Source organism: Tachypleus tridentatus, chromosome 6 (genome assembly GCF_004210375.1).
Source record: "Tachypleus tridentatus isolate NWPU-2018 chromosome 6, ASM421037v1, whole genome shotgun sequence".
Taxonomy (NCBI): Eukaryota; Metazoa; Arthropoda; class Merostomata; order Xiphosura; family Limulidae; genus Tachypleus; species Tachypleus tridentatus.
In genome coordinates this window covers 142,271,485-142,289,931 of record NC_134830.1, presented here as the reverse complement: position 1 = coordinate 142,289,931, position 18,447 = coordinate 142,271,485, and the positions used below count along the sequence as shown (strand labels likewise).

Genomic DNA, 18,447 nt, shown 5'->3' with positions numbered 1-18,447 from the left:
GTATCATTCAACCACCAGTATTCTTGGTGCTATCTATGCAAAGGAAAAAAGCACACAAGCAAAAGTATTTTTCAACAGTTATTATTACTATTATACTATAATCTATTAAGTTGTCACTATCTGTGTCACTAGTAGAAAGTCCAGTATATAGGTCTCGATAGATGCAAGCCAAATAGTGAACACGTAACTGCATGTTACACGATACGCATTTCTCTATACTTACTATCCAAACTTGTAGGGAATGGATTAAGATTTGTTGTTTGTGAAAAACTGATTCTTCAAAAAATATTATTGTTAAATTAATTTGAAGTCATTGTATATACCATTATAATTCCAATTAAGTGTTATTAATATAGTTTTGTAAGAATCACTGAGTATGTGTGCAGAATGGTTACAGTTGCTGTCTTGTGAAGACATTCTTTATAGGACTGGTATTCTCACAACTTGTGAGAGATATTCTATCTTATTTAACTTTAACCTTTATCTGTTTATGTACAACTACCATTTTAAAAGTGTATTTACTGCTTTTATTATTATGGCTTGTGGCAATTATGTGTCACTTATGGAGAGTAAAATTTGGAGGCTACTTCATGTCTTTTATGGAGAGTAAAGTTTGGAGGTTGTTTCATGTCACTTATGGGGAGTAATGTTTGGAGGCCACTTCATGTCACTTATGGAGAGTAAAGTTTGAAGGCTACTTCATGTCACTTATGGAGAGTAAAATTTGGAGGCCACTTCATGTCACTTATGGAGAGTAAAGTTTGGAGGTTGTTTCATGTCACTTATAGAGAGTAAATTTGGGAGGCTACTTTGTGTCACTTATGGGGAGTGATGTTTGGAGGCTTCTTCGTGTCATTTATGGTGAGTAATGTTTGGAGGCAACTTCATGTCACTTATGGAAAGTAAAGTTTGATTGCTACTTTGTGTCACTTATGGAGAGAAAATTTGGAGGCTACTTCATGTCACTTATAGAGAGTAAAGTTGGGAGGCTACTTCATGTCACTTATGGAAAGTAAAGTTTGGTTGTTACTTTGTTTCACTTATGGAGAGTAATGTTTGGAGGCTACTTCGTCATTTAGGGAGAGTAAAGTTTGGTTACTGCTTCATGTCACTTAGGGAGAGTAAAGTTTGGAGGCTACTTTCTGTCACTTATTGAGAGTAATGTTTGGTTGCTGCTTCGTGTCACTTAGGGAGAGCAAAGTTTAGAGGCTACTTTCTGTCACTTATTGAGAGTAATGTTTGGTTGCTGCTTCATGTCACTTAGGGAGAGTAAAGTTTGGAGGCTACTTTCTGTCACTTATTGAGAGTAATGTTTGGTTGCTACTTCGTGTCACTTAGGGAGAGTAAAATTTGGAGGCTACTTTCTGTCACTTATTAAGAGTAATGTTTGGTTGCTGCTTCGTGTCACTTAGGGAGAGTAAAATTTGGAGGCTACTTCATGTCACTTATAGAGAGTAAAGTTGGGAGGCTACTTCATGTCACTTATGGAAAGTAAAGTTTGGTTGTTACTTTGTTTCACTTATGGAGAGTAATGTTTGGAGGCTACTTCGTCATTTAGGGAGAGTAAAGTTTGGTTACTGCTTCATGTCACTTAGGGAGAGTAAAGTTTGGAGGCTACTTTCTGTCACTTATTGAGAGTAATGTTTGGTTGCTGCTTCGTGTCACTTAGGGAGAGTAAAAGTTTAGAGGCTACTTTCTGTCACTTATTGAGAGTAATGTTTGGTTGCTGCTTCATGTCACTTAGGGAGAGTAAAGTTTGGAGGCTACTTTCTGTCACTTATTGAGAGTAATGTTTGGTTGCTACTTCGTGTCACTTAGGGAGAGTAAAATTTGGAGGCTACTTTCTGTCACTTATTAAGAGTAATGTTTGGTTGCTGCTTCGTGTCACTTAGGAGAGTAAAGGTTGGAGGCTACTTTCTGTCACTTATTGAGAGTAATGTTTTTTTTCTGAATTCTGAAACAGTAAATCTTATTTTAATCTGTAATACAGTTATTTGATTTAATATAGCTCATGTTTATTAAGCTTTATATTGAATATACAAATTTAAATGAATTGTTTTTTTGTTTTTTTTCATTTATTACTAATTGAACCTAATGGACAGTGTGTTATTGAAATAATCCCTAAACAAGGTGGTGGTACTCCGTCCATTTACAACTGGGCTGTTTTTTTTGTCAAAACACATATATTTATTTTTATTACTTTTGAGCACTCAGGGTGGTGGTTATAACGTAAACAACTTTGATATTTTGTGATATTGTATGTATAAATGAAAAGTTAAACATAGAATTTTTCTTTAACATATAGAGAGATGACTATAGATATTTGTATCACATAGTCGTTGTTATATATATATTTTTGTTTTACGTTTATTTTTTTATAAACATGTCAACCATAATCGTGAACAATACAAACTTGTAATATTGACATTTTGAGAATAAAACAATAAATCAAAACATCTGTTAACATATTTTTTAAAGTAGCACAGAAAAATATGACTCGCTCCAATCTTTCCAGTATTTGTCTGATGATTTGAAAGACACGTAGAGTGGTTTTTAGCCATTTTGTTTTATTTTAGTTCCAGGTAAGTGTCACATATATTTGTAACACTATTATTTCGAATGTGTCTGATATATTTCTGAATCGTATACAATGAAAAGCTTGAACAATGAATGTAACTTGGGAACAGACTATAAATGGTTAATCCTTGGTAAGAGGAAAATGAAGATAGTTCATTGCATAGCTTTGTACGAAAACACAGTCAAGTCCTAATTTGTTCAATATGCTAAGACTTGTTTTTTAAGGGAAGGATGCAAATCGACATTTTTGCCATTTCCATAGATATCTACTTATGTGACAAGCATAATTTAAATAGTCTCTTAGCGTAAAGGTTTGCCGAAAGAAAAACTTAAGCAGGTACCTGCTTTTGATACCTTACAAACTGAAAATAACGAAAAAACAAACAAACAAACACGGTTTGTCTTGTGATTTGGCCCCCTTTTTTTTCTTTTTAAAGCTAGTTTGGATAAATGTTTTGAACCCGTTATTGTTCAATATATAAACTAGTGATGTCGCTGTTTGTGTGTATACCAGAAAAATATATTTCGGAAATTGAGTATGTAATTTTTCTACCTTTTTGAATGGCGTAGAAATAAAAATATTTCATAAAAAAACAACTTTTTTACCTATTGTTTTTTTTCATAGCGATACAAATACTAATTCTAAACCTGTTTAATAGATCTCATTTTTTTCTTATATCTGAAGATTTTTTTTACCATTAATATTTATTTATTATCATTAAAATAACACAATGTTAGCCTCCAGCAGTGAATTAATTGTAAGGTACAGACTTATAACGCTAAAGTTTGGGATTCAAACACTGCAGTGAACAAAGCTTTAGATTTAATAAGATTCAGGTCGTTTGGTTCTTACGAATTTTGCTGAAGCTACACGTAGGCTATCTGCACTAGACATCCTTAATTTAGCACTGAAAGACTAAAGAGAAGGTAGCTAGTCATCACTACTCACCGCTAGCTCTGGACTACTGTTTTGCCAACAAATAGCAGGATTGGTTGAAACTTCGTAACTCCCACAAGGTTGAAAAGATAAGCATATTTGTTAGGACTGAGAGTCAAATCTGCAACCAGCAGATTGCGAATCGAGCGCCTTAATCACCCGACCAATGTTGTGCTCATTATTAGTTACAAATAAACTAGAATTACAACCAATGCAATATATGCTCTTATTTCATCTTTTCAAATTGAAATAAATATAAGTAAACAAAAAACAACTGTGCATGCATTATATAGACTGCTGCTTTATTATAATTAAGTATTAGTTTTATGTTTCACGATGGGTTAAAGGTAAAGGCCAGGTGATTAAGGCACCCGACTTGTAATCTGAGGTTCAAATCTCCGTCACACCAAACATGCTCGTCCTTTCAGTCGTGGGGACATTATAATGTGACGTTCAATCCCACGATGAGTGGTGAGGATTAGCTGCCTTTCCTCTAGTCTTACACTGCTAAATTAAGGGCGGCTAGCGAAGATAGCCCTCATGTAACTTTGCGCGAAATTCAAACTAAACCAATCAGAGGTTAGTTTATGGATGTGCACACTAAAATCTGATGTTCGAATACCCGTAGTCGACAAAGCCTAGTTTTTCAAATGTGTAGCTGTATGCTAGAAATAACAATAAAGTTTATGAATTTCAAGAAGGATATGTTGAAGTAGCTATTTCCACTCCTCGCAATGACCAGGGCAAAATGTTGTTACTGTTTGAGGGTTAACTATTCTCTATTTCCATTGTAACGGAGTACTTCCGCTGAATACAAAGTTCATTAGTATTTGTTAAAAGAGTGAAGCAAATAATCAAATTAGAATTCGCAGAGTAGTGAAATGCAAACAATTTTTATTTGATTTTGAAGTAGGACTGTACAATGAAACCAAATATCAAGTTTGAGTAAAACTAAGCAAGCTGTATAAATCAAAACTCAAAACTAACTCGGCAATGAGTATAACTAATTAAGTACACGGTTTTTACGTTGTAATTATAAAGATTACGATGCATAGATTCATGTGTATTAGCGATAGTTTTTGCCGGTATAATTTATGTTTCACAAAACAATATCCTTATTGTGTCTATGTGAAACTGTTAGATGGCGAATTCGCTCAAATCTCAATTCAATGTAAAAGAAAACAAAATTTTCGAAATGATTTTTTAAAAATATTAAATATAGCTATTTCCAGAAGAGGCCGTTATTATCAGCGTTAAATAAAGAAAAACAAATTAAGGTTTAACAAAATCATATGTAAGGATTTAAAGAATTATTCATTTGGTTAATTATTGTTAGCATCTTTGCTATTGTAGATATGTTTATTCGCGTTGTATTAATTTTTAACTTGTGAGCAAAGTTTGTGGAAATGACTTCGAAGTTTTCCGATGACTAAATGTTGCTACAAATAATATTAGATTTAGGTCAGTGAAATTAAAAAAACAGGTTTGTGTGGGGTCAAATCGTTAAAGTATTTAAACAATCATTAATATACTTGTAAGTAGTCAGTTTTTTTGGTTTATTCCATTCTCCACCTAGTTGAGTTGCATTACTCACAGAAATAAAATATCTTATTTTTCTTTAATTGGACACAACATTTTTTTTTCAGGAATGTTCCACTACAATACAGACTATGACACTGACAGTACGAAGCTTAAAATTGTAAAGTGAAATGTTGACTACCCTATTAAAGAAAAGTAATGAATCTTTAGTGTCATAAAGTCGTTTATTACTAATATTAAAATGAACACATGTTATTTATATTCATTTAAAACGATTGACTCTTCATAAGGTTAAACAACCCATGGTGAGTTACATGTTCTTTTCAAATATTGTTTAAACTTTGTATTCAAGATTGTTTTATTATTATTCGTGCTATGGTAAGCAATTATTGACAAACAAGAAAATTGTTAGAAGTCAGTTTCTTGGTAGGTATGCTAATATTTGATTAATATTTACTTTACAGTTAAACTATATAATTACAGGTATATCATTACATGAATCATTTATAATACTAATAACATATGTATTTAAATATTTTATTTTTAACTTCTGTCTTTTTGGAGTATCTAGGCTTATGAAATGCATCACTTTTTGTTTTAAGTTGCACTGAATGATAAGTTAAAATTATTAAATGTCCCTAAAACTGTAAAGGAAATCAAGCACTCTAAATGAATGATAGAAATCTCATAACTTTACTGCTGTAACTTCTTGCTGAATTTCAGTCATTTGATAAGGCATTTTATAGTTTTACATGTGTATTTTAAGGCTGTAAAGATTGTTAATTAAGCCTTGATTTTTCTTTAAAATGTTTACAGTGCTGTGTAATATTCTCCTTTTAAAAATTTTTTATAACAAATTTTAAGATGTCAATATTCTTTTGAGACTCTCTTTAGTGTTCTTTAAACTGTAATGGAAAAGGGTTTTACCAACAGCAATATTTATGTTTATAAAATATTGATTTTTATGTAAAACTTCAAATTTTCTGAGGTAGCTTGTGAAGTTAATGAGTTTTTTTTTTTATTCGGTTTCTGGGTAATCAGCCTTTTCAAGGGTAAAATGCGAAAGAAACACAAGTGTGGGAAAATAATAGAATTCTGCACATTATTTTTGTTTCTCTCTTTGTAATTTTAATGATTATTTTTGTGACACTTATTTTAACACTCCAGTAACCTTAGCTTAATTATATGACTTTGATGTTGAGTTAACAGGAAAAGGGTAAAAGACCCTGTAAATCTGCAGTTATTTGTTTTTTTCCCACAGTTCTGTAATATACAGAAATATTTATTTTTAATTAGAATTTAATTACCAAGAAAGTGAAGTTCACATTATAATGAGTCAATATGATTTTTGTTAGAAACGTGAAATAGGCCGTTATTTACTCTTCATCATTGTATTGTAATTTACAGTAATATAAATTCTCAATATTTATGTTTTTGTCATAAATTCTTTTTTTTAAACTGCGTAATATGGTATGTTGTGTTGCTTACCTATGTTTTTTTTTTTTAAATATATAAGTTTGGCTAATTAAAGCATAATTTTCCCCAAAGGGGCTGCAGGTCACTTGTCCCACTAAACACTAATGTGTTGTCTGTCAGTCAATAGATGCTAAAATGATGTCATATAAAGAACTCTTAACAGTGCAGTTTGTACTGTCTGTGATGTCAGTAAAATGTGCATTTCATAGATCACAAAGAATTATACACACTGTAGGGTACACCACAGTGTTACATATGAACTTCAATAGCAAGAAATAAAAAATATTTTGTTACTCTTAATTTTGGGTTTATTTGCTTTTGGAACAGAACACTTTTGAGGACCCAGTAGAAGTGTATCTAATATTATATTGAGTGTATCATGTTTTTTAAATACTGAAACACTAATTTGTACACTAATATTGTTTTGTTAAAAGACCAAGGTTATTTGCAACTGGAAACTGATTCTAAGCCTAAAGCATTGACAGTTGCTGTAACACTTGTTGTTTCTGAATATACAGACCTTTGTTGTTTGTCAAATTAAGGAGGTTATTAAAATACACCTGTTACCCCACCCCATTTTTTGGACAATAAGGGAAGGAAATTAACATAAATAATTTGTTTTCAGCATTCCATGCATATATTACTTCAATAATAACCAGTTGTTGAGGATAATTGGTATGATGGCTACAAGCACCACTGGGGCAGAAAACAATAAAGAAAGGAGCAGCAGTAAGTCACCATCTCTGGCTTGTGATGATGAAGGGAAAGAGGTAAGTAGAACAAGTCTGGTTGTACACGAAAAGGAACTAGAAAGACTAACTTATTCGTCACCTGTTGAAGATAATGATGGGACACAGACCAGTGATCCAAGTGCAGAGGGAAAGAAGAGATCACTACCTCATCTTAATTCTTCAAACTCTTCTGACATAAGTGATAGTGATGATGACTTTCTTCTTGCACCACCAGAGGTCCTTATTTCCTTGAAACACCTTTACACACTGGATGAGCCCATAACACCAAGGAAAGAGGCAAGAATGAAATACACAAAGGTAGTGAGTGTCTTTTTTTTTTTCCTGATGTATTTTATAAAGATTTTATTTCAACAAGAATACTGTTTTTGGAAACTAATTTTGATTCATTGATTTATATTTTTGGGAGTCAAGACTGATGAATTAATCATAATAAGTTAGAAGTAATTAATAATAATAATTAGAAATCATAATGGATATATTTCAATTGCTGCTTGTATAATGTGGCACTAAAGTGAAAAACACAAACTTTACTTTCCACATAATAATAATACAAAAAAAACAGCTTATGTGTTGCTTTTTTGGCTGCATCAGGACCTAGTAGCAGTACATGAAACTGAATAATTGAAATTGTAACAATCAGATACTAATTTTGATTAGTTGATTATTTTTGTAATCAATCTCTGATGGGATAGAGGTAAGTATATGAACTTACAATGCTAAAGTCTGAGGTGTGACTCCTAGTGATAGACACAGCAAATAACCTAATGTGGATTAGCTCTTGAAACATACATTAATCAATCTAATCCTAACTTCAGTAACTAATTTTTCTTATAACACTATTTAATGTAATTGATTATTTTCATTTATCTAATGTGGATGTCTAACCACATTTAACAGCGTGTGTGTGTAATAAACTTAAATGTTGAAAGTTGATAAAGTAAAACATTTTGGTTCAATTTCACATTATAGTAAAATTTTTTTCTTGTTCGATGCTTTTACATGTTGCAATAATAAAATATACTGAAATGAGGTATACAAGTACATCATAGTATTGTTAAATGTTTGATGGAAAGATTGTGTTTTCATCTTTCAAACTTCTGTTGTGAAATATAGCTCTAATCATGTAATTTATTACTGTGGTAACTTCCTGTATACTGTTCATGTTGTGAGTTATTCCAACTTCCATGAGAACTGCTGTAAGCTTGTATATGCATATCATTTCATGGTAAGCCAGTGTAAACTATATTTGTTACAATGCATTTTAAACTTTTACAAGTTAAGACACAATAATTATGTTTAATTAGCTGTACCTATAACTTGGCTAATGTTTAGGTGGCTTGCTGTGTTTAGAAGTAAATATGAATTATTCACAAGTTTTATTATTCACTTTACTTGAGATAAACTAGACAGCTCTGTTAAGGTAAATAGATCATGACTTATTTCTCTAGAACCATATCTCTGTTGGCTGAATATTGTACTATTACAGTTTTATTATGAACTATGAGTGTCCTTCAAGTTTAGTATGTTAGTCCAGTTACAACTTTTATGATATTAATTACTCTTGACATAGCTAATAACAAAATGAGATAATTATAACATGTTCTAGAGGTATATGTCATTATTTATTTATCTTAATAGAAATGGGTATAAAAGTTCTTGTAATTGTTGTCAGTAAGTTTACTTGGTGAAAAAAATTGTGAATTCTTTAGTAGTAAAGTGTTAGACTGTTGTAACGTGACAGACAAATAATACCAATACCATTTCTTGGGTTGTAGATTTGTTTTTTTTTGTCATATTACAACAGTGTAACATTTAGCTAGTATATGTAAATGACAGAAAAATAATAGTCCAGCTGAGAAAGAAGAGTTAGGTAACTCCAAAGTACATCAGTATTACAAGAAACAGAAGTGTAGCCTTTCCTTGGATAAGTTGTTGGAAGATATGGAAGTGGATGCTGAGATGAAAGCTATGGATGAGAAATTAAAACAAGGTCAGGTGTCACTTGAGGTGAACAATGAAGTTTTAGTTCAATCACCTTCACACTATGGACTTTCGGTTGAACAGTTCATACTCCCAGAAGATCGCATTTCTAAGGCCTCACCTGGCCTTTCTGTGTTTTCTTCGGAGCAGTGCTTACTGTTCTTCAGTCAAAGAAAAGGACTCACTCTTATTAGTTGTGGTTTTAAAGAAGGAGAAGGGACAGACTTTGACAAGAAACTATTGAGGATTCCAGAAGGACTTCTTCCTCAAGTTATAGTGTCGGGAAGTTTTTACCATCAACTGCAGTTAACAGCCTTCAAAGAACCTTTGCTGTTGTATCTTTTCAGACTTTTAGGAACCCACCAAGAAGCTTTAGTTCAGAATGCTTGTAAACAGAGCCTTTGGAACCTCATGAGTTTCAGTTCTTGTGTGAAGACTGATCAGTTCAAGTGGTGTCCATCTCTGAAGGAGCTGGTCAAAGTTTTTATTAATCTGGGTAAGTTGATTTATTTATGTTGCAAGTAAAACACATTAAAGTTCATTTTGAAATGCACCATTTTGTATAGTTAACTGAATGAAAAGGCTTTTTATAACTTTTTTTTGTTGAGCTAGGTATTTATTCAGTAATATGAATTTATCTGTGAGTACATGTAACATTGAGTAATGTTGTATAAATTAATTATCAGTTAATGCAATAAAAGTAATAAACTTATCAAAACTATTTATTACAGATAGTACTGTTTTATTTTTCCAACTGACAGTCATTCAAACTTTAGTTAGATTGATTGTTTTGAAACTAAGTAATTGAAACTAGTGTTTCAAATTATTCCAGTTATCTAAGTAATAAAAAGAATTACAGTTAAGTGTGGTGTTAAACACAAAGCTACACTAGGGTGGGATTGCCTGGTAGTTTTGGATTTGATTTTCATTGCCACTAAACTTGTTTATCTTGTCTTTGTTGTTATAAAGTCACTGGCACTAATTCTGAACTGCTGCCAAGTAGGAGGGAAACTTACTAATTAAGTGTTAAATAGGGTGTAAACTTATTGCTCTTTTACATTTGTATTGTTTCAAATTACAAAAGTTCATTATCTAATGTTGAATAAGCATACACGGCTCTAGGGAATGGGTGAAGACCCTTCTTTTTTTTTTTTTCTTCCAGAAATTAATTATTGTATAAACAGTTGCTGATGTTGGGGAGAGCACATATAGCTCAGTGTAGCTTTATGCTAAGCTTGAAACAAATGTTGAAAAGTCCAGTTTAATAGTTTCATTACAGCAAGTCATATTAGTAGCAAGCTAGCTATGTTTTGTCATTCTTCATCTTTTACAGTCCAACTCTTCATTGATAGAAAGTTGGATCACAGTACTGAAACTTGGAATGTATATCTAAGTTCTGGTCTCCTACAGGCATTTTAGTTTAGATAATTAACTTAATAGGTATTTTTCACAGAGAATATGCTTGGTTTGAAATCATTAATAAATCTACCACTGTGAATTGGTGATAATTAAAATTAGAAATAGTACAGTAAATATTGGATTTACCCATCACTAACCATGATTTATTATTGAACACAGAAGCCAAACTTTGTGAAATCATACACTCGACCAGTGAAGGGCACTGCTGTTCTTGGCCTTGTGAAAAGTTACAAAAGTAACAATTTCAAGTACAGTTTTATGATCCACGTGTTCTGTGAAAACTTGCTTAGACTCAGAATAAATGATAAATTTCGAACAGATTTTATAAATTCTTTATTATGTGGAAACACTTCTACACTGTTTCAAAATCTCTGCAGTGTAATTATTATTTTACAGATATAAAGTTTCTCTAACATTGTTTTAATGTGATTATTTGAAGCTAGAGTATAAAATATTGTGGTAAATTATTGATATATATGTTTAATATACAAAAGTGAGTTAACATTGTTAACACATTTACTGCCAGATGCCACAATGTACTTTTAGTTGTGGATCATGTGAAACATTGGTGGGTCATAGCCAAATTTATCTTGTGGTGTACAAGTTAGAACACTGATACTCCTTGGCATTTCTTGAATATATAATTTATTATGTAGCTTTGAATGTGTTAAACAGTTTGATAATTTTAACACTTAATTGGTTTTGCTCATTTAGGAGTTTCTGCAAGTGACCACTGTCCACTCAGAAATTTATTTCAGGAAGCAGAAAATGAATTAAGGTCTTCTCTAGCAGAGGAACTAGAGATTAACAACAGTGAGCAAACTGCTGGAACTGATTTAGGAAACTCTAATGGTGATGGGTTTCTTCAGAATGTATCCAACATTATTGAAACTCTTGCATTTCTCATTGAAAACTGGAACATGTACTCCTGTGAAGACCTAATTATTATTGTTCAGCTTCTGTGCTGGATTAGTCTCGACCCTAAGTCTTATGTTCTCAGTGTTGATATCGAGAGATGTGTAGCAGCAGTCTTAGAAGAAATTCCCCAGTCAGAGTGGCGTGATGTGGTAAGTCTCAGCTGTCTTGATGTTTATTTTAAAATATATCCAGTAAATATTAACTAGATTTACTAATCTCATGCTAGTACAATATTTGCACCTTTCTATATGCCTAAACTCATGTTTGTTTGGTTGTGAAAGATATATCACATTAAAATGAGATCTAGCATTTTCATAAGTTTATGTACACAACCTAGATTTAGAATAGATATGGTGGAGTGATAAAATTTCCTTTTTTACTGATCATGTCTTTCGTTCAGGTTTCTTGTTCCAGTGAGTCACATTAGATTTAAAATGTAAAGTAAGTACAGTCACATATAAACTTGATTCTCTAAGGAGTTATGTGTCCAATCTTTTGTTTCAGTAAAAGGATGTTTAGAAGTCTCACAGATAAACTTAAGTTGCCATAGTAACTTTCTAACATAGTAATGCTTGGATTTTGTGTTTTTAAGATGCTAAAGAAAAGAATATGACTTAGTATGTATATATTTCAGGTGTGTCAGTTATCACTAAAGTTAATAGAACTGCAAGGTAATCACCATGATTTAGTGTACGTGGCCAATAACCTTCCCCCGTCTGTTAGAGGAATACAACTCAGACAGATCTTGAGTTTCTTTGCAGTTCAGAAATATCTTGATGTGACCTCGCCCCGAGTGGAGATGGATGTTACTGTAGGTATTTTATTAGATTGGGAGTAAATTAATTTATTTGTACAAGAAATGGCTTCTTTGAGGTAGGAAGAAGTGATGCTGTTCTCATGTGATGAGGACAGTTGCAAATAGTAATTTACAGAGAAGTATTACCTGACTTGTGTTTGTAATATTCTTGAAAGAAACTAACGTGGGGAATAATATACAGAAGTCTGTCTTCTCACTAGTTGTTGTAACACACTTGAGAGGGGCCACTTTTATGGACATGACTGTTGTAGCAACAGTAACAGTTTACTAATATTTCAACATACAAAGTAGTGTAAACGTTATTATAACTTGAAATAATCAGTTATTAATAAGTAGATAATCCCATTTATGGTTGATAGACTAACAGAAACAATGACGTGGCACTGTTACTAAGTTTTAAGACTCTTAATGCCAGAACCCCTCTCTTAGGGCTTTGTAAACACATTATGAGTTTAATAGTTTTTTGGTAAAATACATCATTACTCAGCTTTTGTATTAACAAAGAAAAGTCATTACAGTGCAACTCTGTTTTTCTCCAGCCAGTTAAAGTTTTGGACTTACTGAATGTCCATCCTCTGTTCGAGGTGAAAGATTATTACCTTCTTCATAGTATCGTCTCCTTCATCGACTTCTCCATTGGAAATGATGTTCCTTCCAATTACAGGGTAACTTGTATTTAGATTTAAACAGCACTGTTTAAGTCAATAAGTAATTTCTAGGATTAATGTTGTTATCAAGAGAAATCTTCAATTATTGCTGTTAAAACTGGTTGTTTGTTAAATTGGTCTCCAATGGGCTGGCATCTACAGAATGTTACTATGTTTGTAGCAAACCCTTTTGGATCTGATTCCTCTCCTAATGAAGAGTGTAGGAAAGATCAGAGATACAATACAGTGTTTGGAAGGAATGCAGGTAAAGATACCTTATTACACAGAATAAAGTAATGGTTTACTCTACTTTAGCAAAGCACTACTCTAAACATTTTCATATTTAGATTTAGGTAAATTTAGAGCAACTATGCCTAGAAAATTAATTTCTTTTTTAGGTTTTAATGTTTATGGTCCAAATGGAAAGGACAGTAAGTTGGACAGGCTTACAGTAATCTCCATGTGTGAAATTGTTCACTTAACAAATATTTATGCCAGAAGTCTTATGATTTACTGTCAAGACTTCCATTTGTGTTATTCTAGGTGAAAGATGCTATGACCAGACTGAGGAGCAAGTGGACATTTATGGTGGAAGCTCTTCCCTATAGCCAAGTAAGTAGCCAGTTTCCTTAGTTAATGGTGCCTGGGAAAGAGCTTTATAAAGTAACATAATAGAATTTAAAAAGACAGCAATGACAAATCACTGGCTTTTTTTTTAAGGAAACATTAACTGCAATATGCACATTTTTTATTTGTTTAACTGATTTTGTTTCTCATAGACAACTCTGTTCAGTTACGTCCCTGGTGAATACAATATTGAGCAGATAGAAGACCTTGAGACTGAAGAGACATGACAGAACTAGGAACAGGCATTTGTCAATCCCATTTCGAATTCAGCTGTTATGTCAAAACATATTTTTATATTACAGTGTAATTAAATATGTTTATATATCATGTTTCTTAGTTGAAATGTATGAAGTCAACTCTGATACTCAATGAAGAAACATAAGAGCAGACTTTGCATCAGAAGGTGGAAGTAGGAAACAAAGCTCATTTCTTCAGAAACATCTTTACAAACTTATCATTTTTATTTTACTTTTCTTTGCATCTACAATCCTAATCCATTCGACAGGTTCAGCTTTAAATAACAAGACAGCATTTTCCACTACCCACTAATATTCCACTGCTTGTTGAAGAGTTATTCTCTGGTACCAGTAAAATCACCAATCACTCAACTTGGGAGAATCAGCTCTTCCATATCAAAACGTCTTGTACAAAAAAACAAACAGAAATTGACAGCTGACAATTCCCTAATCTAATCTACTGTGGTTGTTTGTTTTTAAAGGAGCTAAATTGACACCTTTCTGAGTAACATTAAACAAGAACATGAGTAGAAACAGTATCAAATTAGCTTCTCATACCTGTTAGATTATTTACACAATGTACCTTCCTGCCTAAGACATGAAAAATGCAATTGTTCAGGTAAAGATATTTTTCATACTGGCTGCCCTCACCTTATAACAGTTGTGATTACCAGACACACAGTGACATAAAAAGTGCTTTAATATAGGTGAAACAGCTTACTGTACAGCACAGAGATCTAATACTACCATACAACAGCTATGTTTACTACATTACTAAATGGCTGGTATCCATCCTCCTGTGTCAGCCTTACCAAATAATACATAATAACTGTATGTGTTGTGCATACGAAATAGTTTAGATACGACTTTAAAAAGTCTAGGTCTGGCTGGTTGTAGTCTTTAATTTCAAAAATCAATCAGAAATGATACCCAATATAGTATATGAAAATACAAAGGCTCTTTTCTGTGATGTGGCTAGGAGGGCACCATTCATAGTAAAGTAACCAAGACTTCCTACCTTCCTGCAAAAATACGTGTATATTCTTCTAGCAATGATGGCACTTACACCAATATAAATATGTCTACTGAATAGTACTAGTTGCTCTTTATAAATAACAGTATTTTATCTTTACAGCATGGAATGCCAGCATTAACTTTCATTTTCCCAACATGTACTTGAATCACACTTAAAAACAATCAGAAGCGACAATATTTCATATTAAGGCAGGGCACCTACTATCTAATACCACTTAAAACTTGTTGAATATTTTTTTTACATATTTATTTCTTTAGAGAGGAGATTTCCTGTCCTAGTTCAACTACTTGGGATGTAACAGAGAGAAGTGTGTACATGCCTAGACATTCTGAGTTCAGATGGGCACCCACACACTTCTCTCTGACCCTTACAATCCTCACATTGTGAGCAACAGAGGTTGTGGTATCATCCATTCTTTACTGAGCCTGGTAGTGTTGCATAGGGTAGGCACCAATCACACTTGGCTGTTGAAGTCCCTGTCCTATGGGGCTCTGGGCAGCTGCTGCAGCCATGGGAGGCTGCCCCGGAATTCCCTGCCAAGCCATCTGCATCCCCATCCTGGGGTGAGGGAAGAGAAGTTTCATTCTTACATAGATCTATTTTGAACTTGCATTCAAAACTTATTGAACACACAAACAGTTAAGACAAAACTTAGATAAAAACAAAATGTGTTTGAGCCAAAATTAAATTACATTTAAATTCAATAAAATAAAATCTACTCTTTGACACTACAATTAGATTGGACAAGCTTATTAAATAAAGTACCACCATATCTTATTGAAAATAGTTATCTCTGTACAACTAGTTTAAAAACAGTCCTTGATAATCAGTGAAACATACGAGCAGAACAGTGAAAAGTTGGAGGATCAAATATAAAAACCATGATATGAAGACAATATATTTAAGATTATTTGACTTGGAAACTGAAAACAAAAAAATATCTTTATATTTGCATTTTTTAAGTTAAGGGCTAAACCTCTCAGTTATAATATTAGCTGTATACTTCATATGTAATTTAAATAAAAGTTTTAAAGACTGAATAAACTCATGTGCCCTCAAAGATACAAGACATCAGACTAGAAAGGGTTTGGGGCATTAAAATGCTAACAACATTTTGAGAATTAACTCAAAAAAAGGTCCATATCACAGATTTCATTTATTATCATATATTTTAGAAAGTGTGAACAAACAATTAAAGGTGCAAGTCTGTCTAAAAACAAAGTTTGATTAATTTAACTTAGAACAGAGCAGTGGTGGAATATCTTCCCTTTTTAAAATAAGACACCGAGATAAATAAGTTATATGTATTGTTTTTTAGCTTGCAAGAAAATCAACAAACTCACCCAAATCCTTGCCCGTAGTACTGGCCATAGGGGTAATTCACTCCCTGCACAAACTGTCCCTGCACTGGGGGGTAGCCTTGAGGGTACCAGTAGCCCATCTGTTGGTAGGGGTAGGTGTAAGGGGTTGTCAGGTTCTACAGTATACATACAAGTTTATCAATGTTAGTACCAAGACATGTACAGTTATGAAAGGAACCTGTTACAGGGCACTTACGTTTGTTTTCTCAAGATGCCCTCGAATGGAGTTGATGTGAGCATCATTGAGGCTCATATTTCATCACTATAACAAGCAACTAAAGCAGTTTGAGAAAGCATTACAAAAATTAGCGGGTCCTCGGTCCTCTCTAATGGCTGAGTACAGCTGTAAAATTTATTATAGATACTATGTTTCATGGTCAGGACCTAATGTCACGAACAACCAACCTAGGGAAATGTCCATTCTTTTAATGTGGACTTGACAGAGCCTCGCATTAGAAACTTTGTTTAATAACTTTACCACTCTAGAAAGCTTTGTTAAGAAAAGAAACACTAAGCGCCCCAAAGTTATTTTTAAGAGAACAAAGAAAAGTATTGAAGTTGGCTGAATTTGAAACCATTCCATACATAAAAAACATTTGTTTTTTTAAATCAAAATATGCTAGGATGCTTTAGCAGATTACCCCATCAAGTCGTTTTAGTTTGGTCTAACCTATTCATGACTGATACCTTTATGTGATGCTTTGCTAGGGGAGATAGAGACAGTAATGAAAGAACTAGTGATTCATAACGTTAAAAGCACTAGTTCAGAAAGGTTCATTATTTTATTATCTACTAAACAGAAGACTATAACCTAACAAGAAAGTACTAAACTGTAAACAATAAACCAAACAGAGTCAATGTTAAACATTTCCTACCACTATAGTTGTCATTTAGGGATCAGATATAATAAACAGTGACACTAGTTACTATCAGATATGATAAACAGTCATATCAAAATATTTAATGTAGTTTTTACCAAAAATCTCAATACTGGAATAACTTTTTGCAGTAATTACCAAGGGTTAACACTACCCAGTAGAATAAAAGTGTAAGAGGAGAAAGCAGAGGTTAATGTCGATACTTCTTCATGGAGAAAGAGAGTTAGTTTAATGACACCTTACTTGGGTTTGCTGTTGGTTGGTAGGGTCACCAGTTTCCTTTCCCCAGGAACACTTGACTATCTGGCTGTTTATTTCAGAGTTGTGAGTGCCAACTATTGCATGTGTTGCTGCCTCCTTTGTGGCAAACCTTTAAAAGAAACACAAAGGTTTGTGGTGCAACACCAAAGGCAGCTGTGCTTTTAACATAATATAAAGTTTGTTATCCAGAAGAAAGAGATACAAGTCTTGTTGTATTTCAAGTATTCATTGTACTTTGAAAATAAGTTACCAATTTCTTTGATCCATTGTCAGTACTTTATAACAAACCTCATCAAATTAAATAGTCAAATTGATGAAAGAATAGATAACAAGCAATAACCATCTGACTGACATTTCTATCATGAGTAGCAATAGAAATGTAAAAAACATTTTTAATATATTTCAACTCAGTTAACTATGAAAACAACATTAACTGTCACATAAAACTGCATAAAAAAAACAACACAGTAAATCTTGAAATGTAAGAGCATGTTCCATAGTCACTTGGACCTGATTCATTAGCAGATAAACACAAACTGTAATAGACACTAAATGTGACATGGCTTTCCTTCACTAACAGTTTTGATACATAAAACATGGACTGACCTGATAAATGCATAACCTTTATCCTTAAACACTCGTATTTCCTGGATTGGACCATAAGTTATGAATGTTTTATGCATAAGTTCATCTACAAATAAAACAAAACATGTTAGTGTACAATATAGTATTTCTAAACAATGGTCATTGTCTCATGGGTAAACATTTCTAACAGAATGAACCACTGGAAATAATTTAATAGTAACTTCTAAACTACAATAGGTAACTCTAAAAATAATTTTTGCTGTTTTTGTGATCTATTGTTTTTGTTTATTATTATTTAAAAAAAAAAATTAGTTTTAGGGAACCTATTTTATAAGAGATTTCTCTTATAACCAACACTTACATCGATATGAAGTCTCAATCAATTTAAGAATCAATGATTA

The 18,447-nt window shown here is 32.6% G+C and overlaps 2 protein-coding genes across 22 annotated transcripts in view; one reads left to right on the top strand and one right to left on the bottom strand.

Moving 5' to 3' along the window:
- Positions 1–4,698: 4,698 nt before the first annotated feature.
- On the top strand, positions 4,699–14,018 carry LOC143253889 (SMC5-SMC6 complex localization factor protein 2-like). 11 transcript variants are annotated; one of them, XM_076508429.1, is made up of 10 exons: positions 4,745–4,808; positions 5,161–5,248; positions 7,155–7,581; positions 9,118–9,757; positions 11,395–11,747; positions 12,233–12,409; positions 12,955–13,080; positions 13,244–13,327; positions 13,606–13,674; positions 13,842–14,018. In XM_076508429.1, the coding sequence occupies exons 3-10, from the start codon at positions 7,207–7,209 to the stop codon at positions 13,914–13,916; spliced, it is 1,899 nt and encodes a 632-aa protein (XP_076364544.1). In that variant the 5' UTR covers positions 4,745–4,808; positions 5,161–5,248; positions 7,155–7,206; the 3' UTR covers positions 13,917–14,018. The 11 variants fall into 11 exon arrangements, with proteins under 11 accessions (XP_076364538.1, XP_076364544.1, XP_076364537.1 ...); XM_076508422.1 differs by having other exon boundaries at positions 4,759–4,975; XM_076508420.1 differs by having other exon boundaries at positions 4,759–4,975; positions 5,161–5,358.
- A 113-nt stretch (positions 14,019–14,131) lies between these two features.
- The window catches only part of LOC143253891 (nucleolysin TIAR-like), a 216,633-nt gene continuing 212,317 nt past the window's right edge, over positions 14,132–18,447 (bottom strand). For 7 of the 11 annotated variants that reach the window (XM_076508433.1, XM_076508434.1, XM_076508442.1 and 4 more), the window contains 4 exons: positions 18,068–18,152; positions 17,444–17,570; positions 16,305–16,438; positions 14,132–15,519 (listed from right to left, as the gene is read on the bottom strand). In XM_076508433.1, the coding sequence (XP_076364548.1) occupies positions 15,378–15,519; positions 16,305–16,438; positions 17,444–17,570; positions 18,068–18,152 (488 nt within the window). In that variant the 3' untranslated portion in view covers positions 14,132–15,377. The remainder of the gene's footprint in view (positions 15,520–16,304; positions 16,439–17,443; positions 17,571–18,067; positions 18,153–18,447) is intronic. The other 4 variants (XM_076508435.1, XM_076508436.1, XM_076508441.1 and 1 more) reach the window with 1 other exon arrangement.